The sequence below is a fragment of the Lampetra fluviatilis genome, chromosome 12 (genome assembly GCF_964198595.1).
Source record: "Lampetra fluviatilis chromosome 12, kcLamFluv1.1, whole genome shotgun sequence".
NCBI lineage: Eukaryota > Metazoa > Chordata > Hyperoartia > Petromyzontiformes > Petromyzontidae > Lampetra > Lampetra fluviatilis.
Genome location: NC_136286.1, coordinates 1,188,848 through 1,214,483, shown reverse-complemented (window position 1 = coordinate 1,214,483; position 25,636 = coordinate 1,188,848). Strand labels below are relative to the sequence as shown.

At 58.5% G+C, this 25,636-nt stretch overlaps 1 protein-coding gene across 1 annotated transcript; it reads left to right on the top strand.

Annotated features, from left to right (window-relative positions):
- Positions 1 to 800: 800 nt before the first annotated feature.
- On the top strand, positions 801 to 24,175 carry LOC144935262 (uncharacterized). The gene is made up of 7 exons (XM_078861832.1): positions 801 to 865; positions 1,386 to 1,466; positions 1,705 to 1,973; positions 12,333 to 12,475; positions 14,600 to 14,811; positions 17,530 to 17,701; positions 23,140 to 24,175. Exons 1-7 carry the CDS (start codon positions 801 to 803, stop codon positions 23,230 to 23,232), a joined length of 1,035 nt encoding a protein of 344 aa, XP_078717958.1. The 3' UTR covers positions 23,233 to 24,175.
- The last annotated feature ends 1,461 nt before the right edge of the window (positions 24,176 to 25,636 follow it).

The following is a 25,636-nucleotide window of genomic DNA, read 5'->3' as shown; positions in this document are numbered from 1 at the left end:
AAAACAAACTCCCCCCCTCTACAATGAGCTCACCGCGTACACCTATGTGACAGGCTAACGTTTCGGGCAGTGGCCCTAAGTCAGTACTAAGAAGGTGGAAATATTTACTGACTTGGAGACGGCGACGGAACTTCACGGTAATGTGCCTTGAAGAAACTAGGAAGCCTCAGGACTTTTAAGAAAGGGCACATGCGGGCAGTGTTGAGTTCTCAATGAACAGATATTCACAATGACTTTATTCATACTAACACCTGCCCCTATTCCTACCCCTCGTCATAGCCACACTAACCCACGTGACCCTATTCCTACCCCTCGTCATAGCCACACTAACCCACGTGACCCTATTCCTACCCCTCACCATATCCACACTAACCCACGTGACCCTATTCCTACCCCTCACCATATCCACACTAACCCACCAAATCCTACCTCTCACAGTATCCACTCCAGTCTACTGGACCCTATCGTCAGCCGTACCACTGACCCTAGCCCTAAACCTATCCCCAAACTCGCGTGCTCTACCCGAGCACCCTGTGAGCGGTGTGTTCACTCGTCACGTCAAGCGTCCACAGGACTACGGTGCTGAGGGCCTCGCCGTGCACACCCCCCCCCCCCCCAGGGTCACACTCCCTCCTCCTCCTCCTGCTCCTCAATCCCAGCCCAGGGGCCCCGCGTGCGCGTGGACAGGCTGGCAGTAAACCGATCCCAGGCGGCACGGGAGTCCTGCCTGAGCACTGGGACCCCCGCCTTCCCACATTTATCCTCCGCCCCTCACCCCCCTGAGCAAGGAGTCGGGTCCCATGGACTGGGCGATGTTCGAGTGGCCCCGCAAATTCGTGCCGCGGGGGTTCCTGGCGCAGAGAGCGTTGAGCAGGACGCGCCGCGCGCCGCTATTTATATCCCGCGGAAGGAAGATCGTCTTACGCCGGGCAGCAGCAACATCTAATAATATTGATGACGACGAGGACGATCGTGATGAAGATTGTGATCATCATCATCATGATGTATACGCTTCTAAACATTATCATGGGTGGTTTTCATTATCATCACCGTCAGGATCGTTATCAGCTGCTGCTGCACGCGTGAATCCACGTCCTCGCTCCTCGCTTCACGCGTTCATTCATTGGGTCGCCCGCGCGGTGTCGCGTCTCACCAAGGTAAACCGGAGCCGCGCATGTCAGGTCGGCCGTGGAGGGGAGGTAGGACGGAGGGGAGGGGAGGGAGCAGGGAGATTGTCCACTTCGTTACTTCCCTCCTCCCTCCCGCCTCTCCTTACCCCTCCCCGCAAAGAGGCTGCATCTATCTGTAGCAGTCTCGACGGCGTCGCGGACCCTCCGCTCGCTCGCTCGCTCTCTCTCTGCCAAGACGCCGCTGCGACCCCACAGCCGCACGGCCGCGTTGGCCACCCGGCGCCTCATCTGCAGTGCGCCGCTCGTGCGCGACAGCCAGCGCCAACAGGAGTCACGGTGAGCGTGCTCTGGGTGTTTGGTGCTGGTGGGGGGTGGGGCACACGGAGGCGGTGTGGTGGTGGTGGGGTGGTGGTGGAAGTGGACCGAGATGGGGATGTGGAGGGGGGGGGTGTCGCGGAGGGGCGGGCCATCGCCCCGCTCTCTCTTCACTCTGAGTGGTCAAACTTGGCCATGGTCGGGGGCCCACCGCCCCGGGGGCCGCAGTATAAAATCGGGGCCCACCTGCTCGCCGCAGTCCTTTTCGTTCCGAGGCGTGTGAGCTTTTGAGTAGCGGCCGCGAGTGTTGCAGCGCGCAGTGCGAGATTCTCACGTCCCTGAACGCCTTCCGAGCGGAGAAACAAACCATGGGGTTTGCATCCCGTGCCCGCCTCTTGTTGCTGCTCGTCGCCTGTCTGCACGCCACGGCGCCTTCGCCGGCCACCGCGCACCCGGCGGACGGAGCGGCCGAGAAAGACGGCGGTGCGGGCAGCCTCCCCAAAACGCGTCTCTCCATGCAGGGCGCAGGTAACCCCCCCCCACCCCCCGCTCGCACCGCACATCCATTCGACGCGACGCACGCTCACTCGTCCATCCCCGCACGTCGAGCCTCACAGACACCACCGCTCATGTCGACACTCAGCCACCACTTGCATCCCTCGGGAAGACGCACTCGCGTGTGAGGCCACAGCAATGTCACGAGTCTCGGAGCCACGAGTCCAGGGTGATGGTTGATCGCGAGAACGCCGACAGGTGCCGCGGCGGAGATGCGCGCCCCGCGTTCACGCGTTCAGCGCCGACCTCCGTTTGCGTTTAAACTCTTCAAGTGCGCAACTGCGGCGGTTAACGAGCTGGGAAGCCGCGCTCACTCCCACGCACGCGCGTTATAAAGCACGCGCGCTCATCTCGCTGGCATGCATACATAACATATAGAATTAACAAAATATGTTTTTATCATGTGGTCGCCAATCTCGCCCCAGAACTACACAGAGCTGGGCAGTGTGTTGAGTGTCCTCGCAATTGGCAGAGGAGGTTTTTGTTGTTGTATTCGTATAAAAAGCACGTGTCGTCGGGAACTCGGAGGGGCGAACATTATTATTATCTGGGCACAGCCAAACACAACCTAACGGACTACTCACTGTAGACTCGCTGAAAATATTAACGGGGGCTTAGGAACGTACATGGGAGTCAGGAGACGCTTGCTCAAGTCACCGTGGAGGTGTTGCATCACCTTCCCATCTGTACAATTGTGTGGATGTGCGGAATGTAAACAGAGCCCAGGTTAGCCGTGGGAATCCCCGCACCGCCAGTGGGACATGCAAATACCGCGCGGAGCTGTCATAACCACACGAGCGAGCCGAGTGATGGATTCACACAAAGAGCTGCGGGTGATATTCCATCCCGTGACACTCACTCACTCAGAACCCCCCCCCCCCCCATGCACGTGGTTCCTAAAGGAATTTGTAGCGTCCATCCTAATGGGGTTTATGGTGAGTGGCTCTCAACATTGTAGTGTATGGCAGGGTCCCAGTCAAAATCACTGCTCCCCCACCCCCACCCCCGCGCGCTCCCCTAACCCCAGGGGACAGACCACGCGTGTGGAAGCTCAGGGCTTAAGTTAAACCAACTGAGATGGGCACCTGCCACGTGCAAGTGAGAAACTCTGCTATGTGAGAGGCGAGGGGTGTCGGTGGGGGGGTTGGTGTTTTATGCCCCCGAGGCGAGGTCATTCTTCGTCCCCTGCAGTTTACCCTCCGCTTCGCCAGTGCCCTCTTAAGTGAACGATCCCACGTGCGCCACGCGCCCTGGGCGAGGGAGTGTGGAGGACGGGGGGGTCTTATCGTCACGAACCTCGTGGGAGGTGGGGGGGGTAGACGACGTGAGGGTAGGGGGTGAGTGGCGATAGAAACGACCTTAATTTCGTGTTTATCTGGTTAAAGATAATGGGCGTCATTTGGGTTATTTTGTGAAGTTAGTTTGGTGGAGGGATGGTTTTCGGGACGGGGTGGGCTCAGTGGGTCTTCTGACCATCGCTGGAAGGGACAGTGAATGGTCAATGGGCGAGACTTGTGGCGGAATGTCAGAAGGAGCAACACGGCTTGCGATGACGAACAGCGATGGCATGGGGATACTTTCATCCAGCAGTGGATAGAGCATGGCTCGTGATGGTGGTGGTGATGATGATGAGGGGCTACGTGGAGCGCGTGCACGCCCATCACGGGGCGCGCGCGCGTGTGGTGGTGGTGGCGGAGGGGGAGGGATGGGGGGGGGGACGCGGAATGCGCGTGCGCATCACGCGCTGTGTGCGGGGTCACGGGGTCAGGTCGCGCCTCTAAAGATACCCGGGGCCAGTTCTCACACTCGTTCTCGAACACTCCTTCACTAACACTCCAACGGACTCGTTAACATCAACTCCTTACTAACACATCCCTTCACTGACACCGCTCCTCACCAACTGCTCACTAGGCGCGTGACAATTCCAGCGATTGTGTAATGCCCTTAAACTCGAGGACCCGGTCACGACCGGGTCTCCACGTCCGTTCTAAGCTCGCCCTCTCTTCACCACGGCGACACGACGGATGGCGAGGGCCTAGCGCCCCCAGCGGGCAATCAGCGACTGACGCGGCAGGCGCAGCTCGTGACAGAGGCCCGTGCCACGGTCTGGCCCAACGCCGTGTAGCTCGCGATGGCGGCTGCCGCTGCTGCTGCTCGCGGCGTCTAAAAGTATCTCCGTCGTCGACGAGAGTGGCGACGATTGCGGTTGATAGAACCGCCGCCCTCCTATGCGCCGGACGTCTCAGAGTGCTGCTACGCTTCGCATATCATCTCAACACGTGGGAGAAGGGGCACCCCCAGGGGCAGCTGTCTGTCCCCGTGTGGGCGCGAGGTGTCTCAGCAAGGAACTGCATTACCTCCTCCCACCTTCCCCTCTCCACCACTGCAGCCAATACCGATACTGCTCGCACTAAAATAATCGATCCCATAGCAGTAGGAGGCACCGAGTTGTCCTACAAATTGACTAACCACCCCACCCCCCATCGAGGTCGACTGCGCATCGCGGCGCGTCGCCGATACGTCCACACACCCAGCCGAGCCGTGGCCGCACCGTGAGCGCGGGGTTCGTGGAGCGGCTGCTCCGGAGGGACGAGGCGACACGCGGCGCGGGGTGGCCAAGCGGCTTCAGCTCGACTCTACTAAACGATTAAACGATGTGTTATTTTTACCAGGTGAGGCCCACCTGAGCTATGTAGTTCTTCATTTTTTTTTATCAGAAGCGACCTGGTGACAAATGATAGCTCAACGAAGTGTCTCATCGCGTGGAAGTTTACAGCAGCCAAATACTCTTAACGCGTGTTTCTAAATGTGTGTGTGTGTGGGGGGGGTAAACCGGAGGACCCGGAGAAAAAATCCACGCGACCATGGTAAAAGAGACACCGCAAACTCCAAATATACAGCAGGCGTCAGGGTAGGGATCGAACCCACGCGCTCTTGTATAGCAGGCGAGGTAGTCAACATCTCCCCACCGCATCATCGCTGCCAAGGTGCTCACCAAGGCCCCCCACGGAGCAGGTGCCCTGGCGATGCGTGGCCTTCTGCTGGAACGCGCAGACAATTGTGGCTCCACGGATAACGAATCGCAGGGTGATACCCACGTGTTTTTAAAAAAATCTAATCTAATTATATGTGTATCTAGAGCGCATTCATTTAAGGGGCTTAACATAGCTCACACAACGATGGCAGAATGCAATGATGTAGTAGTTGACACTGGCGTACAAAGATTGAGGAATGAATGACAGCGATAAAGGGTATGTAAGGAAGGGGAGGGGAGGGACGGGAAAGATTGGAGGGGCGAGGGAGGGAAGAGGGAGGGAATGGGCGATGGAGAACAGGAGAGGCTTTAAGATGGGGCGGAAGGAGGTTCATGTACAGGGACAGTGCTGAGTCTGTGGGCAGTGTTGAGGCTCCCTCACCCACTCGCCTCCCTCACCCACTCGACTCCCTCACCCACTCGCCTCCCTCACCCACTCGCCTCCCTCACCCACTCGCCTCCCTCACCCACTCGCCTCCCTCACCCACTCGCCTCCCTCACCCACTCGCCTCCCTCACCCACACGCCTCCCTCACCCACTCGCCTCTCTCACCGACTCGCCTCCCTCACCCACTCGCCTCCCTCACCCACTCGCCTCTCTCACCCACTCGCCTCCCTCACCCACACGCCTCCCTCACCCACTCGCCTCCCTCACCGACTCGCCTCCCTCACCCACTCGCCTCCCTCACCGACTCGCCTCCCTCACCCACTCGCCTCCCTCACCCACTCGCCTCCCTCACCCACACGCCTCCCTCACCCACTCGCCTCCCTCACCGACTCGCCTCCCTCACCCACTCGCCTCCCTCACCCACTCGCCTCCCTCACCCACTCGCCTCCCTCACCCATTCGCCTCACCCACTCGCCTCCCTCACCCACTCGCCTCCCTCACCCACTCGCCTCCCTCACCCACTCGCCTCCCTCACCCATTCGCCTCCCTCACCCATTCGCCTCACCCACTCGCCTCCCTCACCCACTCGCCTCCCTCACCCACTCGCCTCCCTCACCCACTCGACTCCCTCACCCACTCGCCTCACCCACTCGCCTCCCTCACCCACTCGCCTCCCTCACCCACTCGCCTCCCTCACCCACTCGCCTCCCTCACCCACTCGCCTCCCTCACCCACTCGCCTCCCTCACCACTGAGCCGACGCTACGACGGGAGCAGGCGACTCGATCCCCCGTGGGGGGCTTCGCAAGGCATGCGCCTCACGCGGACTCGGGCGGTGTCCTAGGCGAACTCGTCAAGTACAGCAGCAGCAGTAGCAGCAGCAGTAGCAGCAGCAGCAGTAGCAGGAGCAGCAGCAGCAGTAGCAGGAGCAGCAGCAGCGGCAGCAGCAGCAGCAGCGGCGGCGGCGGCGGTGGCATCACCGCGTGGGGCAGCGTGCACTTGGTGACTCCAATTCCAAAAACTGGCGCCTATTACGGGAGCAGCAGATCTCAGGTCGATATCCGTTACAGCGGTCATCTCGCGACCCGTCTTCCGAGACTGCATTCTGCTGATCATATCTAGGTCAGTCCATCAGGACGAGTTCAGTTTTAAAGCCGACACTGGCAGCACCACATGCGCGCCTATAAATATCACAGACTGTTGGCAAAGCGCTGGGGCATAACAGATGCGTTAGGTGCCTCCCAATAGACGCGCCCAAGGCGTTCCACACCGTCGGACCCACCTCGCGCTTAAAGAGAAACTCTGGCACTGCAAGCTACCCACGGAGAGACACATGCTCTCTGCCTGCCTGGTTCGTTTCGTCTCTCACCGACCGCACGCAATCGGTGTCCACCAGCCAGAGGGATTGGAGGACGGTGCAGCGAGCGATCCGTTCAGCGGCCCCAGCGTGACCATGATGCGGACAGCGCACAGCTCACGCCCAGAGACTCCACGAATGCATCCTCTCGACATGGGGATGGATGATGCCGCGCTCCTGGTTTCTGATGTCAACCTTGAACTCTCCCCATGCTCTCCACTTACTCTCCACGCTCTCAGTCACACTCCTCCTCCTCCCCTTCACGCTCTCCCGTTGCTCACCCCGCGCTCTCTTCTTCTTCTCTTCGCATCTCCTCCTCCCCCCCCCTCTCTTCTCCCTCTCCCTGTGCTCACGTCTTACTCCCATCGCGCTAACTCACGCTCCCCCTGACGCTCTCCCTGACGCTCTCCCCTCCACCACGAGGCCGCGTTTCCCCGCAGCACAGCGCTTTCTGAACCACGAGCCGGGGGACGCGAGTGAGGGGTGGTGGAGGGTGAGCAGCAGGTGGATTTTAATCGAATCGCCTGCCAGAAATGCGTCTCGGGGGGGGGGGGCATCTGATTGTGACGTGGTGTTACGTATCATATGGCTGTAACAACACGCAGAGGTGTGCCGCATTGCAGGTGCAAGAGTCTTCAGCCTAAGCAAGACCACTAGCGCACAAGCACTGGAACTGTGGCCATTGTGTCGTTATATTAAGACAATCGTTGGTCGTCCGGCCTGCACACACGTTTCCGATGAGATGGGTTGTATCATTATTCACAGACGTTAAAGTGTTACATGGGTTTGCGTCTAACTAGAGTTCGTATCCAACCATCTGTCCACCAGCCAGATGGTTGAAGCAAGCCTGACTCGGCTTAATGTTGAAACCGGTTCACAGTTTTTTTGCATAAAACCAATGCCGCCGACAAACACAACCCACAGGAGACCGCGGTGCCCATGGTATAAGCACAGAGACAACATACGGAATTGAGCATCTCGCTTTTAATGTAAACCTGGTCTATTCAAACGTTCCTCTGCCAAGACGCCTCCCCAGTATGGAAGAGTAGACCAAATACCATGTGGAGCTCTCCCTTAGCCAGTGGAGGCCCTCCATTCATCAGTGACATGAGCGAGCAATTGCAGGCATGCTCCCCTTCACCTTCACCCCTTGACCTATTCAATCCTCGTGTCGTGAATCCTGGACTCGTGAAGCCGAGCCTCATCAACCCTCGTGCCATTGGCTCCGGACTCACCGCGCACGCATATCGCCCGTTGTCACTCCACTGCTGGATGAAGGCCTCTCCGCACCTGCCCGGGCCACGGGATATACATCGCCAGCAATTTTCTGGGCGATTTAGTCGTGGATCGGTCTAATAAACACCACTTTAATACGCTCTGGTTGAAGCTCCCCTTGTCTAGACAGTCTCGTGGACTTTGATTTCACAAACCCGGTTTGATTCGACTTGGTCTAATCAATTAGGTCTAATCACCAGCGGTAATTAAGAAATTCGGCGGTTATTTCCAGGATCGTCCAGAGGAAGAGGTAGGAAGCGAGCGAAAGAGGTCATTTGTCCTCGGCATCACACAACAAAAAGAGGATCCCACCACGGAGCCCACGTGGAATGTTGCCTCCGGCCTCCCAGATCCCTCCGTGCGGCTGGTGCTCCCCCCCCCCCACTGCAAGAACATTGCGGGGGCTGGGCACGTTCGAGTTACAACCTGGAGCACCCAACTCGCAGCGAGGGGCTCACTTGCATTGTCCTTTCGCCGTGGATACGCGGTCGCTTTTGGGAAACACAGGAAGAGGTTTCCAAAACCAATTCTGTGTTTTTTTAAAGAACCCCCCCCCCCAAATTCCCTCCTTATTCCATAAACAATGTTCTCTCACGACACGCGGTAGCGGGCTTTGGGTGGGTCGGGTGGGGGGCTGCCGATGAGTTTTGTTTCCTGCGGTTGTCACGCCCCCCCCCAAACTACACCCCCATAACAAACAGCAGCGCGCTCGCGCAAAACGAAGGACAGGGGTGGGGTGGGGGGAACGAGAAGCAAACGCGGAGGGAAAAATAACCTCCATCTCAGAAACGGCTGCACGACAGAGGTCAATTAGCTAGGCAGGAAGGCCAACGCGTTCTCAACATCGCGTGCCCTCCGATTCACCTTTCGCGTTTATCTGAACTTTGCAGAGCTGCAGTCCCGGGATGGGTGGGTGCAGGAGGAGGTGGGGGGGGGGAGCTCGTCTTATCGTTCAATTAGAGTTCACGGCGCCGTTCTCAACGCAAAACGCGATTCAAAACAAAGAGAGCGTGGGACTCCTGCAGCCCGCAGCACCCTCGCCCTTTTCTTTCCTGTCAAAAAAATCAAAACGTTTGGACGTTGCCATGGCGAGGAGCCCCAATTATCTGCGCGAAGCTTTTCAGCGAAGACGCGGGGTGGTGATAAGGGGGGGGGGGGGGGGGTGGTGGGGGCGGTGAGTGGAACGGTGGGGGGGGGGGGGCTGCTTCTGGGGGCCACAGAAGAAAGAAACCCAAACAGAGGCACGCGAGAGACGAGCGGCGCGCAGGAGGCGGCGAGGTTCCACGCGGCCGTGCCACCGCCACCACCCGCGCGCCCCACGGGGATGCGGTGGGACGTCACGTGATGCCACGAGATGTCGATGCGTGGCGATGGGATGCCACGCTACCGATGTCGCGACGAAGCGAGTTGGGCTCGAGCTCGCGTCGCCTGTGTGAGGGTTTGAGGGCGATCGTCCTCGAGCACGACAGGGAGTGTGGCGTGGTGTTGGCGCGGTCTCTGTTTGCAGCGCGCTGCGTCTGAGGTGGCTGCGCGAGCGGCGAGCGCTCAGCAAGGCCGCGTGGATGCCGCGTGCATCCACGTGTTCATTGCGAGTGCCGCGTGAAGCCCGTGTGAGAGACGAGTGCGAGCGTTGTGTGTGGGCGAGTGCTGTGAGTGAGCACTGTGTGTGTGTGAGTGCTGTGTGTGAGCGCTGCGTGTGTGTGAGTGCTGTGTGTGAGTGTTGCGTGTGTGTGAGTGCTGCGTGTGTGTGAGTGTTGCGTGTGTGTGAGTGCTGCGTGTGTGTGAGTGCTGCGTGTGTGTGAGTGCTGCGTGTGTGAGCGCTGCGTGTGAGTGCTGTGTGTGAGTGTTGCGTGTGTGTGAGTGCTGCGTGTGTGTGAGTGCTGCGTGTGTGTGAGTGCTGCGTGTGTGAGCGCTGCGTGTGAGTGCTGTGTGTGAGTGTTGCGTGTGTGTGAGTGGTGCGTGTGTGTGAGTGCTGCGTGTGTGTGAGTGCTGCGTGTGTGAGTGCTGTGTGTGAGCGCTGCGTGTGTGTGAGTGCTGTGTGTGAGTGTTGCGTGTGTGTGAGTGCTGCGTGTGTGTGAGTGTTGCGTGTGTGTGAGTGCTGCGTGTGTGTGAGTGCTGCGTGTGTGTGAGTGCTGCGTGTGTGAGTGCTGTGTGTGAGCGCTGCGTGTGTGTGAGTGCTGTGTGTGAGTGCTGTGTGTGAGTGCTGTGTGTGAGTGTTGCGTGTGTGTGAGTGCTGCGTGTGTGTGAGTGCTGCGTGTGTGAGTGCTGTGTGTGAGCGCTGCGTGTGTGTGAGTGCTGCGTGTGTGAGTGCTGTGTGTGAGCGCTGCGTGTGTGTGAGCGCTGCGTGTGTGTGAGTGCTGCGTGTGTGAGTGCTGTGTGTGAGTGCTGCGTGTGTGTGAGTGCTGCGTGTGTGAGTGCTGTGTGTGAGCGCTGCGTGTGTGTGAGTGCTGTGTGTGAGTGCTGCGTGTGTGTGAGTGCTGTGTGTGAGTGCTGCGTGTGAGTGCTGCGTGTGTGTGAGTGCTGCGTGTGTGTGAGTGCTGCGTGTGTGTGAGTGCTGCGTGTGCGAGCGCTGCGTGTGAGTGCTGTGTGTGAGTGTTGCGTGTGTGTGAACGCTGCGTGTGTGTGAGCGCTGTGTGTGAGCGCTGCGTGTGAGTGCTGTGTGTGAGTGCTGCGTGTGTGTGAGTGCTGTGTGTGAGTGCTGCGTGTGAGTGCTGCGTGTGTGTGAGTGCTGCGTGTGTGTGAGTGCTGCGTGTGTGTGAGTGCTGCGTGTGCGAGCGCTGCGTGTGAGTGCTGTGTGTGAGTGTTGCGTGTGTGTGAACGCTGCGTGTGTGTGAGCGCTGTGTGTGAGCGCTGCGTGTGAGTGCTGTGTGTGAGTGCTGCGTGTGTGTGAGTGCTGTGTGTGAGTGCTGCGTGTGTGTGAGTGCTGCGTGTGTGTGAGTGCTGTGTGTGAGTGCTGCGTGTGTGTGAACGCTGCGTGTGTGTGAGCGCTGTGTGTGAGCGCTGCGTGTGAGTGTTGCGTGTGTGTGAGTGCTGCGTGTGTGTGAGTGCTGTGTGTGAGTGCTGCGTGTGTGTGAGTGCTGCGTGTGTGTGAGTGCTGTGTGTGAGTGCTGCGTGTGTGTGAGTGCTGCGTGTGTGTGAGTGCTGTGTGTGAGTGCTGCGTGTGTGTGAACGCTGCGTGTGTGTGAGCGCTGTGTGTGAGCGCTGCGCGTTTGTGCGTGCTGTGTTTGAGCACTGTGTGAACGCTGCGTGTGAGTGCTGTGTGTGAGTGCTGCGTGTGTGAGTGCTGTGTGTGAGTGCTGTGTGTGAGCGCTGCGTGTGAGTGTTGCGTGTGTGTGAGTGCTGCGTGTGTGAGTGCTGTGTGTGAGCGCTGCTTGTGAGTGTTGCGTGTGTGTGAGTGTTGCGTGCGTGTGAGTGCTGCGTGTGTGAGTGCTGTGTGTGAGCGCTGCGTGTGAGTGTTGCGTGTGTGTGAGTGCTGTGTGTGTGTGAGTGCTGTGTGTGAGTGTTGTGTGTGAGTGCTGTGTGTGTGTGAGTGCTGTGTGTGTGTGAGTGCTGTGTGTGAGCGCTGTGTGTGAACGCTGCGTGGGAGGTCACCACGGACAGTGTGGCGCCGCTCAGCGCCCTGAGCCCCGAGTCACGAGACTCGGGGCTCGTGCAGCCGACAGTGGCCAGGACCAGACACCACCGATTACATAATCACAGCTCGCAAGCCACTACAGGACGACTGGATACATAATCATCATCAGTTACATCACGCGACGCGCCACTTACAGACCGCACTGACAGACGACTCCTACCCTGTGAGATTTGAACCACTACAACACCGGCGGGGGGGGGGAGGGGGCTGGGGGATGGAGATCCACCAATCCCCCATCCGCACGCTCCCTCTGCCTAGGACGAGTAATCGTCATGTAACGCGCATTCATCTATAAAAAGCCTCGCTGGGTCTTGAGGCTTCTTTTGAGGAATTTGAGAGGGGCACGGCGTACCCGGAGAGAAACCGCAGGCATACGCTGGGTTGGGACTTCGTAGAAGTTTCCGCAAGGCCGGTTCCCGAGCCCACTTGCTGTACCTCACTCTCATTTACTGGCCACTTCGCAGCCCCAAACAGCTCTGCGCATTCACAAACGTCGACGCAAACCACCAACCTTCGCCTCCAAAGGCGTCGGATCACAACACTCCCCTCCCGTTACACCAACCCCCACCTCCCCACACGCCACAGCTAATGTTGCCTCTCGCTGTGCCATGTCCACGCGCCGTCGTGACCCCCTGACCCCCGGCAGTGGAGGTTGGCCAGTGTCTGGTGGCGGCTGCGGACGCGGGGTGCGGCGCGTTCGCGTGCCTGGAGAACACCACGTGCGACGGCCCCGGCCTGCAGGCGCTCTGCGCCGAGCTGGTGCGACACGCGGACATGTACGACGTGCAGGTACTACCCCCCCCCCACACACCTCACCCTCCCCCCGCGACCTCCCTCTCTCCCCAACCTCATCCGCAGCCCCCGCCACTCCCGAGCATTAGGTAGTCTCCGCAGGCACGGGGACGAAGCGCGTCCCTTCACAGGGACCCACCGAGTCACACGGTCACCCATCGACTGTGCGCCCATCGAGTCGCCCGGCCACTCCTCCGCGATCGTCCACCCATCGACTCACTGCGCCTCTGATCGCAGCAGCTCTGGCGGCCACCGATAATATCCCACGGCGTTCCCAGTGGCTGCCCACGCAGGCCCTCCCCCCCTTCAGCGGTCAACCTTGGCGAGCGTCGTTGTTTCGATCCGTAGAGAAGTTCACGCGACGCCGGCTGCCGAGCGATCGAACCCGGGTGCCCTCGGAGCCACGCAATTAGAGCGCGCGGAGTCCCTGCTGCTCTTGACCCCATGTGGACGGCGCGGCTGATCCCTTTATGTTGAAGACCCCCGTGCGGAAAATGACGCCACTCCGGCCCGCTCCAGGCCACGCAGGCACCCCGCGACACCGCGTGTCGTCGGCTCTTCCCTGCACGAGGCGTGTTGCGATCTGGTGTGGGTTGCTGAAATGTTTCGCTGATTTGGAAAACACGGAAACAGACCTTCCCGCACCCCCCACGCTCACCCCCAGCCTCCCCCGTTCCTCCCACCTGTGACCGCACGCACGGTCAACACAGAGCACAGAGCCAAATAGCTCCCCCGGCTAACGTGAAACGCACCCAGTCAACACATGGTATAGGCAGCCAAAGCAGAGAGCAGCCAGCCAACGCGTAGTATAGACAGCCAACACATATCACAGCCAGCATACAATATACACACACACAGTCAACACATAGCATAATTAGCATAAAACACACAGCCAACACATAGTATAGACAGCCAACACATACCACAGCCAGCATATAACACTCACAGCCCTCCTAGCTGCAGAAATGTCCTCCTGCCTCCCGCATGCGCGGCTCTCTAATCCGGACCGTGACGCAGCAGTCGGGATCGCGCGACTCCTTTACCAGCGCGACTCAGGTCACATCGACGAAACGATGATGAATCAATAAAACGCTCATGGATCAATAAGACCCCCATGGACCAATACGACGATCATGGAGGCGATCATTCTGCAGTGGTAGAGCCGTAATCGTTGCCGAGATGCCCAGAGAGGTGTGTGTGTGTGAGCGTGTGTGTTGGGATGTTGTGAGTTTTTTTTTTGTATCTCGCAAACTATTTCCCGAGTGAAACCCGAACCCAGCCGCTCTCATAGCGCCAGTTGGCAGCAGCAGCAGCAGCAGTCGCCACAACTCTCAGCACATCCATCGCCACCCCACAGGCCGTGTCGGGGACAGGCGCGGGTGGGGGTGTGATCTAACGTGCCTCGCCTCATTCACTGCTTCGCTCGTGCCATTCGTGATTCCCGGATCGGCAATGGGCGTGGAGGGGCGGGGGTAGCAATTTCAACTCATTCACTCAAATGGATCGTGTTCCGTCCGGTGCTTGGTGGCAGCTGCTTAGGGAGGAATTCGTTCGTTGATCGACTGATAATATCGCTTGACGAAGAAGCGCCATGCACCAAAAACGTCGCCTTTTACACACCGCCGGTTAGCACGGTTGGCTACGTACGGTGCGAAAGAAGTTCAACACACATACATATATCGCTGTACGTGTATGTATGCCACTACGTGTAATGTTATTGAGGGACTGATTGTGTGTTGTTGTCTTGCTGTGGTCTGGAACTGTTGTTGTTGATGTTGTTGTTTTGCTGCCTTGTCCAAGCTGGCATTTATTGTTGAAAACCGGCAGGAATTGATAGACTTTTGCAAATTGGACTTATGTACTTTATTTTATTAACGTTTTTATTTTCAGTGATTGTTTTATATCTTCCAACCGTTTGTTGTATTGTTTGTTGTTGTGGCTTTCTGACCCGCCGCTACTGGACGTCTGTGAAATAGACCTTCATAGCTCATCGGATTTCTCCTGCGGTATGAATAGACATTCGGATACCGATTGAAATTTTGAACAATGAAACGAACGGTTGCCCGAGTGCTTGTCTCAACCCCTCGCCACCCCACCACGCCCCACCCCTCCGCCACGCAGGGGAAGTCTTTCATCAAGGAGGCTCTGAAGTGCATGGCTCAAGGGCTGCGCGGCCGCTTCAACTGCAACCAGCGCAAGTGCTCGGCGCTCAGCGAGCTGTCCCTGCAGCTGCAGCGGGAGTGTTACCACCGACACGAGCTGTGCGCCGCCGCGAGGCCCAACGCCGAGGCCATGGCCCTGTCCGTGCCGCCCCCCACCGCGCTCCCCAAGGGGTAAGTGAACCCTGGGGAGAGGAGCTGGGGGGGGGGGTAGAGATTGGGGGGGGGGGGGAACACGCTGCACGTCTTCTTCTCTTCCTCCGTGTCGGCGCGTTGCTGAGAGATGCCAACGATTTGTGGAAGAGCGACGCAGGCGACACGTCGATGGGCAGGTCCTTGTAGCTGTGCGACGCCGCTGGCTGTGAGCTGCTGGGCGGATGCCTCTGGCGCTGCCCTGGCGGGCGGTCAGCAGGTGACCCGCGCCTGCCCATTGCTCGCTCCGCTCCGCAGTCGCGGGCAGTGGGGCCGTCTTTTATCTTCTACTTGTGGTTGGATCGTGAATATACAATGGCAATTTGTGCAATCGCTCTCTCGAAGAGACACACACAAAGAGAGAGAGCGAATCAGGGGAATCACAGACTACCGGGACGGTAGCCAGGCAGTGAGGGAGTCGGCGCCAAATATCACCCTCCAGAGCTCTGCCGAACTCTATTTATTGCGATGTTAATGGCCGATTCACCAGTGTTCATGTTCGTGTAGAGATGAGCGAATCCATCCGTGCAATGTTTGAACGCGACGCCGCGGTCCACAGATTGTGAGGAAGTCAAAAGCCACGAAAGAGTTCTGTTGGTAAGGGGGTCAGTGAAGCGGGTAAATAAACCGAGAGCATGAAGGCAGTGGGACGCCGGGGGTGTGATTGTGAGTGGTGGGGGGCACGGTGTGATTGTGAGTGGTGGGGGGCACGGTGTGATTGTGAGTGGTGGGGGGCACGGTGTGATTGTGAGTGGTGGGGGGCACGGTGTGATTGTGAGTTGTGGGGGGCACGGTGTGATTGTGAGTGGTGGGGGGCACGGTGTGATTGTGAGTGGTGGGGGGCACGGTGTGATTGTGAGTGGTGGGGGGCACGGTGTGATTGTGAGTTGTGGGGGCCACGGTGTGATTGTGAGTGGTGGGGGGCACGGTGTGATTGTGAGTGGTGGGGGGCACGGTGTGATTGTGAGTGGTGGGGGGCACGGTGTGATTGTGAGTTGTGGGGGGCACGGTGTGATTGTGAGTGGTGGGGGGCACGGTGTGATTGTGAGTGGTGGGGGGCACGGTGTGATTGTGAGTGGTGGGGGGCACGGTGTGAGTGGTGGGGGGCACGGTGTGAGTGGTGGGGGGCACGGTGTGATTGTGAGTTGTGGGGGGCACGGTGTGAGTGGTGGGGGGCACGGTGTGAGTGGTGGGGGGCACGGTGTGATTGTGAGTTGTGGGGGGCACGGTGTGAGTGGTGGGGGGCACGGTGTGAGTGGTGGGGGGCACGGTGGGAGTGGTGGGGGGCACGATGTGAGTGGTGGGGGGCACGGTGTGGTTGTGAGTGGTGGGGGGCACGGTGTGGTTGTGAGTGGAGGGGGGCACGGTGTGGTTGTGAGTGGAGGGGGGCACGGTGTGATTGTGAGTGGTGGGGGGCACGGTGTGAGTGGTGGGGTGCACGGTGTGAGTGGTGGGGGGCACGGTGGGAGTGGTGGGGGGCATGGTATGAGTGGTGGGGGGCACGGTGTGATTGTGAGTGGAGGGGGCACGGTGTGGTTGTGAGTGGTGGGGGGCACGGTGTGGTTGTGAGTGGAGGGGGGCACGGTGTGATTGTGAGTGGTGGGGGGCACGGTGTGAGTGGTGGGGGGCACGGTGTGAGTGGTGGGGGGCACGGTGTGATTGTGAGTGGTGGGGGGCACGGTGTGATTGTGAGTGGTGGGGGGCACGGTGTGATTGTGAGTGGTGGGGGGCACGGTGTGATTGTGAGTGGTGGGGGGCACGGTGTGATTGTGAGTGGTGGGGGGCACGGTGTGAGTGGTGGGGGGCACGGTGTGAGTGGTGGGGGGCACGGTGTGATTGTGAGTTGTGAGGGGCACGGTGTGAGTGGTGGGGGGCACGGTGTGAGTGGTGGGGGGCACGGTGGGAGTGGTGGGGGGCACGGTGTGAGTGGTGGGGGGCACGGTGTGGTTGTGAGTGGTGGGGGGCACGGTGTGGTTGTGAGTGGAGGGGGGCACGGTGTGGTTGTGAGTGGAGGGGGGCACGGTGTGATTGTGAGTGGTGGGGGGCACGGTGTGAGTGGTGGGGGGCACGGTGTGAGTGGTGGGGGGCACGGTGGGAGTGGTGGGGGGCATGGTATGAGTGGTGGGGGGCACGGTGTGATTGTGAGTGGAGGGGGCACGGTGTGGTTGTGAGTGGTGGGGGGCACGGTGTGGTTGTGAGTGGAGGGGGGCACGGTGTGGTTGTGAGTGGAGGGGGGCACGGTGTGATTGTGAGTGGTGGTGGGCACGTTGTGATTGTGAGTGGTGGGGGGCGCGGTGCGAGTGGTGGGGGGCACGATGTGATTGTGAGTGGAGGGGGCACGGTGTGGTTGTGAGTGGTGGGGGGCACGGTGTGGTTGTGAGTGGAGGGGGGCACGGTGTGATTGTGAGTGGTGGTGGGCACGTTGTGATTGTGAGTGGTGGGGGGCGCGGTGCGAGTGGTGGGGGGCACGATGTGATTGTGAGTGGTGGGGGGCACGGTGTGAGTGGAGGGGGGCACGGTGTGAGTGGAGGGGGCACGGTGTGATTGTGAGTGGTGGTGGGCACGTTGTGATTGTGAGTGGTGGGGGGCGCGGTGCGAGTGGTGGGTGGCACGATGTGATTGTGAGTGGTGGGGGGCACGGTGTGAGTGGTGGGGGGCACGGTGTGACGCTCGGCCCTCTTCCCCCCCCGCCCCTCGCAGCCCCTACCTGGAGCTGCTGCGGGCGCTCTTCTCGTGCGACAACGCCACCTCGGCCGCCGTGCGCCGCGCCCTCTCGGCGCGTCTCGGCAAGGCGCACGCCTCCGCCCTGGCGCAGATGCTGGGGGGCAGCGCCCCGCGACGACAACACCCGGGCAAGCCCGCTCCGGGAGAGGCGAGCGAGGGGGGCAGGGAGGGGGCCAAGGAGGGGGGGAAAGAGGGAAGCAGGGATGGTGGAAGGGAGGGGGGTAAGGAGGGGGGTAAAGACGGAGGACGCAGAGGAGCGTCAGGCGCCCATCACCCAAAATCTGGCAAAAGCTCCCAGTAGAGAAGTCCCCCCCACCCCGCCCATCACCTCCCACGCCCCCCCACCCCACGTTTCTCGGTCCATTCGACCAGGATCTATGCCAGGGTTTCCCAAATTCTAAACAAAGTCCTCGCGACCCACCGCGGTGTGGTTTTCCGTGCGTACCGAATACCGGCGCATGTGCACGCTACACGCGCCTGGTGATTGGTCAACGTGGCGACATGCACGCACTGTGCTGTGGGCAGTGAGGATCGGGTGGCAGGTGGAGGGAGGATTTTGGAAGCCCTGGGATGTGCCAAACCAACCCGACCGAGGAGACGGATTCATCGGCGTGTGAACATGCATGCGCAATCCTCCAGATCGTGCATGCGCCACACCGCCCCCCCCCCCCCCCCCCCACCGCTCAATCTCATGGCGACGGGAACACAGCTTCTCACAGCGGGGCCCGATCAGTGAACCACGCGCGGTCACCTCGAGCCAAGAGTTGGGTTTGGCGAGTGATGGGTCCCCAAGAGATGTTGAGAGCACCGATTAAAATGAAAACCCAATACTTAACCCTAATCTGAACGCAAAAAAATTACGAGAAAATTATCTTAGCCCATCGGTCAGAGGTGAGGTGACAAATGTTCCCGATAATCATATCCCATCGGTAGTAAGTAGCCAATGAAACGTAACTTGACTCGAATACGATCATTGGGGACGATAACTTACGATAACAACACGTACGCACACTATATATATAGTATATATACGCAAATACATCACCAGCTTTGGCGATGCAGATGTTTGGGATTTTGAAATCGTACGCAATGTAAGAGCGTACGCCACACTTACGTGATGCTGCTATAGAGGATCGTAGACTGTAGATTTACAAAAAGCTGCTATCTCTCTATCTCTATGGAAGTAGGGGAAGAAACAGAGGAAGTAACGTGTACCGCGATGCGGAGACGCACCGTGACACTGGGACACGGAATCATTGACCCACTGTTTATCGAGGTCGCCACTTCGCGCGACCTCGACACCAACTCTACCTCGGCGCGACGGGAGCGACAACGGGAGCCCCCCCCCTCCTCCTCGCGTGTGGGGGGATGGGGGGCGGAAAACTGAGAATTTTCTTTTGTTTCAGCCGCCGATATTTGATGGAAAAACGCGGCCGAACCAAAAGAAAACATCTAAAATCCGCGGAGATATTTTCCCCTTCCAAACTCGGCGTTCCCGCAGGCGCGCGCTACGCACGGAGCCACACGCGCGGCGTAGGCGCCGTCTCCCTCCGGGGGGTTCTCGGCGTGGTCAAAGTTCGACACCAAGGAGCGGTGTGTTGCCTGTGTTTGTTTGTCGTTGTTGTTGTTGTGTGTGGAGCTCACTTCCCCGAGCCTCATTCACACTTTGAAACGTGTGGACCTCGCTAGCGGTTTGTTTTCGTTGTTGGGAATTGAATCTCGTGCAGACTTTACGTTCAAATGCGGACGAAAAGAGACGTTCAACCTCAACCACGCGTTTCGGGCCACATACCACCGCACACCACCCTCATCATCATCACCACCAACAGTATCCACACACACGCACACGCACGTACGCAATCATGACCCGATCAAGTGATGGCGCCAGCAGCAGAGAGGGGGGTTCACTCGCACGCCGAACCACCTCGAGTGGGTCAGTCGCCAATGGTATCGACCCAAAGTCGTCGTGGGCTACCCCCTACCTCGGTCGACTCAGCCACAGGGTGAGTGCCCTGTGGCTGAGTCGACCTAGGCGTCCGCTCCTCGTGCGTCGTGCCAACCTCAACAGCTGCTCGCTCACAACAATCGTGTTCGCCTTTTACACGAGGAAGCCTCTCCAGGCGGATATCTCTTGCGCGTGAGTTTATTGCAATCAGAGGCAGGCGCGCACCGACCGCGCGCTTCTGTACAACAGCGCCGCCCAGAGCCTCTCCGCCGTCATCGCTTCTGCGCGTCCTCTGGCTCCGCGGCCAGGGGGAGGCGCTCGCAGTCGTCCCAACTCGTGGATGTGGCCCCACTGAAGGCGGTGGGGGGTGGGAGGGGGGGACAATGGACAATTGACCCCCCCCGACACGCGCCCGTTCTCATCACATCCCGGAAGCTAAGCAGGGCTGAGCCTGCATGCTGCTCGGATGGGAAACCACCGTGCGCAGCACTCAGGGCAGCCGAGAGGGGGGAGCAGTGAGAGACATGACCCCCCCCCCCCCCGCCGCCTCGCTAGTGCGGAACACAAAGAGAGAGAGAGAGGATGAGTCGACGGGGAGCGACTGAGTGGGGTGAGATCCGAGCGGAACGGCACGAGCGGGGATTGTGTTACGGTCAACAACATGCACAACAACAACAACAACCGAACTGGTGGGTATGAATCAGATTCATTTAGCTTGGACAGGTCAGCCGAGTTCACTGGAAGCCTAACGACTCTAGAGTCGCGCGAGAGGAACACAGCCACGGAGAACTGTGCAGAGACGACACAGGCGGGCGGGCGTCCACCCCACACAGCCCCTCCCCCTGCTCGCAGCCCGGACCCCCAACGCCTTGCTCGTGACCCCACCTCGACTCACACGACCTCACCAGAAACTCTCCTTATTCATGGCTCCACCTCAACTCACGCGATCTCACCAGAAACTCCCCTTATTCATGGCTCCACCTCGACTCACACGATCTCACCAGACACTCACCTTACTCGTGACCCCACCTCTACACACACGATCTCACCAGAAACTCCCCTTATTCATGGCTCCACCTCGACTCACGCGATCTCACCAGACACTCACCTTATTTGTGACCCCACCTCGACTCACACGATCTCACCAAACACTCACCTTACTCGTGACCCCAACTCGACTCACGCGATTTCACCAGACACTCACCTTACTCGTGACCCCAACTCGACTCACGCGATCTCACCAGACACTCACCTTACTCGTGATCCCAACTCGACTCACGCGATCTCACCAAACACTCACCTTACTCGTGACCCCAACTCGACTCACGCGATCTCACCAAACATTCACCTTACTCGTGACCCCAACTCGACTCACGCGATCTCACCAAACGCTCACCTTACTCGTGATCCCAACTCGACTCACGCGATCTCACCAAACACTCATCTTACTCGTGACCCCAACTCGACTCACACGATCTCACCAGAAACTCCCCTTATTCATGGCTCCACCTCGACTCACACGATCTCACCAAACACTCACCTTACTCGTGACCCCAACTCGACTCACGCGATCTCACCAGACACTCACCTTTCTCGTGACCCCAACGCGACTCACACGATCTCACCAAACACTCACCTTACTCGTGACCCCAACTCGACTCACGCGATTTCACCAGACACTCACCTTACTCGTGACCCCAACTCGACTCACGCGATCTCACCAGACACTCACCTTACTTGTGACCCCAACTCTACTCACGCGATTTCACCAAACACTCACCTTACTCGTGACCCCAACTCGACTCACGCGATCTCACCAGACACTCACCTTACTCGTGACCCCAACTCGACTCACGCGATCTCACCAGACACTCACCTTACTTGTGACCCCAACTCGACTCACACGATCACACCAAACACTCACCTTACTCGTGACCCCAACTCGACTCACACGATCTCACCAAACACTCACCTTACTTGTGACCCCAACTCGACTCACGCGATCTCACCAGACACTCACCTTACTCATGGCCCCAACTCGACTCACGCGATCTCACCAAACACTCACCTTACTTGTGACCCCAACTCGACTCACGCGATCTCACCAGACACTCACCTTTCTCATGGCCCCAACTCGACTCACGCGATCTCACCAGACACTCACCTTACTCGTGACCCCAACTCGACTCACACGATCTCACCAGACACTCACCTTACTTGTGACCCCAACTCGACTCACGCGATCTCACCAGACACTCACCTTACTCATGGCCCCAACTCGACTCACGCGATCTCACCAGACACTCACCTTACTCGTGACCCCAACTCGACTCACGCGATCTCACCAAACACTCACCTTACTTGTGACCCCAACTCGACTCACGCGATCTCACCAGACACTCACCTTACTCATGGCCCCAACTCGACTCACGCGATCTCACCAGACACTCACCTTACTCATGGCCCCAACTCGACTCACGCGATCTCACCAGACACTCACCTTACTTGTGACCCCAACTCGACTCACGCATTCTCACCAGACACTCACCTTACTTGTGACCCCAACTCGACTCACGCGATCTCACCAGACACTCACCTTACTCGTGACCAGAACCCGGCAACTGCCCAATGCCCTTACCATGACCATGCCCCCAATCCAATCTCCAGCGTTTCGCCCGGTTTCAACCCTCCCTCCCCCCGCTGCACCCATGGTACACCTTCCATCAGGAGACCCCCCTCCGGATCAAATACCGTAGCAGAGCCAACGTCGTGGGAACATTTGAGAGCATTAAAAAAACAGCCGTGAAAGACAACGTTTGTTTGTAAACGACAACAAGAGCGAGGCCGAAGTTCGATGCCGTGGTCAAGGTGTTGTGTGTCAATTAAAAAAAACCACGAAGGGATGGCGCGGAGCCGAAGTTAATCCGCCCAACCAGCACGGTGGGTGGCGTAACCAGAGCGGAAGAAGACCTCCCCGTTCATCCTGGAGGGGGGGGGGGGGTTGCCTTAGGGGCTTGGGGGGGTTCAACCGTGAAACTCCGGGGCCATTGAATTCACGATTGTTCGCGTGTCCACGTTCCGTGGTGGTCCCAGCGCCTCCGCCACACAAACTCAGGTATCGCCGACGCGCTCTCGGCGTCCGAGTTGACGCGTAGACGGCGCCCAGGAGCGTTCGCGACGCGGTGGGGAGCGCGCGCGATGGACGGTCCCGAGCCAGCCGGGCGCCGTGCCCCGCGCGCGGCTCCCTCGCGTTTTGTACGAAATCTGCGAGCCACGCGCTCCAGACACAGCCGCCGCATATATTTATGTTATTTATTGCGCTTCTCGTGCTACTGCCACGGCTCTCGTCGCTGTCGTTGCTGCTACACGGCCACGTTACGTCGCAGTATTCGCTGGTGGCCCGTTTTGCCAGAGGAGGGCAACATTCACTGGGTTCACAATCAGTTTTTTTTTGTGGGGGGAGGTTATTGGAATTCGTGTTTATTAGTGTTTATTAGAGTAAAAATAAAAGTTTGGAAATCGATAAAAAAAAATTCTACTCAAATGAATAAGAAATGTCCATGTCAAGAGCAAGACAAATAATGGCACATTCTGTTGTTTCTTATTTGTCCCCAACTTGATCTCAATTGTGGTGCCGTCAGTGCCACGTGACGCGAAGCAGGGCACCCCCACGTGGTAGAGGACGGCGCACGGAAGCGGACCCCACGGAGCTCCCTCTGAGTCCCTCGAGGTGACCTGCGGTCCACTTTCCCACCCGGCTTGCCACTGAGGTTAATGTTGGTCGCATCACATTAAACCCAACGTCTTCAATTACATGAGCTAGAATGCAGACAAATGTATCGGCAGAACCAATTTGTAATGTGATGGGATTATTTTACGTGCAGTCATTGGCCGCAGAGCTGAGACCATCAAACCTCTTATGCACCCAGTTTAAGCACGGGCGACTGACTACTTGGATTCTAGTTCAGGATCTCGCTCAGTGCTCTGACCTGCTAGCCCACTCGGCCACCGAAGACGTGAACGACCCTAACCGATTGCTTGTGCGTGCACACGAACGCCCGAGGGCCATCAGTCCGGCGCGCTTTGTGAACCCAGCGAATGACCGTGCACAACATCACATTTCCTCCCCCGCGCTGCAGCGAGAAACACCGCCGCTCTGATAAAAACAAACCACTGCAGCAGCCACATCACGATGGGCTTTAGGGCTCAAGGGGTGGTACGGCCACTGGGCGTGCGTGACGTGCCCACACGCGTGGTAAGGGAGGGAGCACGGGGAAGAATGTGATCAGCAGGAGTCAGGGATACCCCTGGCTCGCCATTTGGAACGTTTAAACCTCACCCCGTGCGCGCACCGATTGCTGCTCTGGCTCACAGACTCAGTAACTCGGCGGGCGCCTCGTACACGTGTGCTCTGTGTGTGCTCTGTGTGTGCGTGTGCTCTGTGTGTGCGTGTGTTCGATTTGTCCCGATTCGCACTGGCGGGTCGCGCTTATGACTCTCCACCGGCTGCTACGGAGCGCGGCGACTCGTCCAGCCTCGCCCGCCCGCGTGGCGGCTGCCACCCGGAGCTCGCTGCTTTATCCGTGACCGAGTCGGCCTCGCAAGGAGCCGCCGCGATCGACTTTAATACGACGGATACACTCAAGCCACATGGAATATACTTATCCGAAACATTCTCTTTGATACATACATATATAATTATCTATATTCTTGTATACTGTAATAGCACAATTATGTTATTGCATTTAATCACAAATAAATACATATATAAGTATACCTGTGCTTGTTTGCCGCGTGTTATTTAGAGATGGTGGGTACGAGCAAGTGGGGGGATCGTGAACCCATGCGTGCGGACTCGTGAGGCGGTGCCGCAGTGGCGAGATGTTTAACTCTAAACGTTGTAAAGTGTCACGGTCGGATACATACAAATATATCATAACTCCTTGCAAAGTCATCCCACTCACGCGCAGGATCAATATGTACACGTCCTTCAACCCCACTGTAGCCGCCTCCTCTCGAGACCAGAGTCGTCTCCCTTGTAAGGGTGACCTGGGGCATCAGTCTGCCAGTAGGGGGCGATGTTTGCTGCTGCTGCGCGTGTGCGATGGGGCGCCGCAGTGGCTTGGAGATGTCAACTACCTCGCCTGTGTACAGGGGGTCGTGGGTTCGATACTGACTCTGACGTCTGCTCTTTATTTGGAGTTTGCGGTGTCTCTCTCCCCGTGGTCATGTGGTTTTTTCCGGGTTCTCCACGTTTAGAAACACGCGTTTAGAGTATTTGGCTGCTCTACAATTCCACACGATAAGCCACTTAGTTGAGCTTTCATTGATCGATTCTGAAAAATATATATATTTAGCTTAGTGGCCAATACCTGGTAAAATAACAAAGTAAGTTGATAATTGTAGTTAGAATCGGTATCACTTCCTACATCCGTTTCATCCCAGGCGATTAAAATCTTCATGTGGCGTTGGCCAAATATTCCAATGCAGGGACCTACTAAACACTATTCTTGAGGCTTTGACTGCTTCCATAACGCATTCAGCTGCCAGTTCCATCCAACCGCAGGTGCCACGGTCTTGACAGTGAAACGTCTACGGCCACTCTCTCCAGTGATCATCGCCACTGACCCCCTCCACTGACCCCCTCCACTGACCCCCTCCACTGACCCCCTTCACTGACCCTCTCCACTGACCCCCTCCACTGACCCCTCCACTGACCGTCTGCACTGACCCCCTCCTCTGACCCCCTCCACTGACCCCTCCACTGACCCCCTCCACTGACCCTCCACTGACCCCCTCCACTGACCCCCTCCACTGACCCCTTCCACTAATCCCCTCCACTGACCCCCTCCACTGACCCCCTCCACTGACCCCTTCCACTGACCCCTCCACTGACCCTCTGCACTGACCCCCTCCACTGACCCCCTCCACTGACCCCTCCACTGACCCCCTCCACTGACCCCTTCCACTGACCCCCTCCACTGACCATCTCCACTGACCCCCTCCACTGACCCTCTCCACTGACCCTCTGCACTGACCCCCTCCACTGACCCCCTCCACTGACCCCCTCCACTGACCCCCTCCACTGACCCCCTCCACTGACCCTCGTGTGAGCGAGCGACTTCCGCGCTCTCCAAT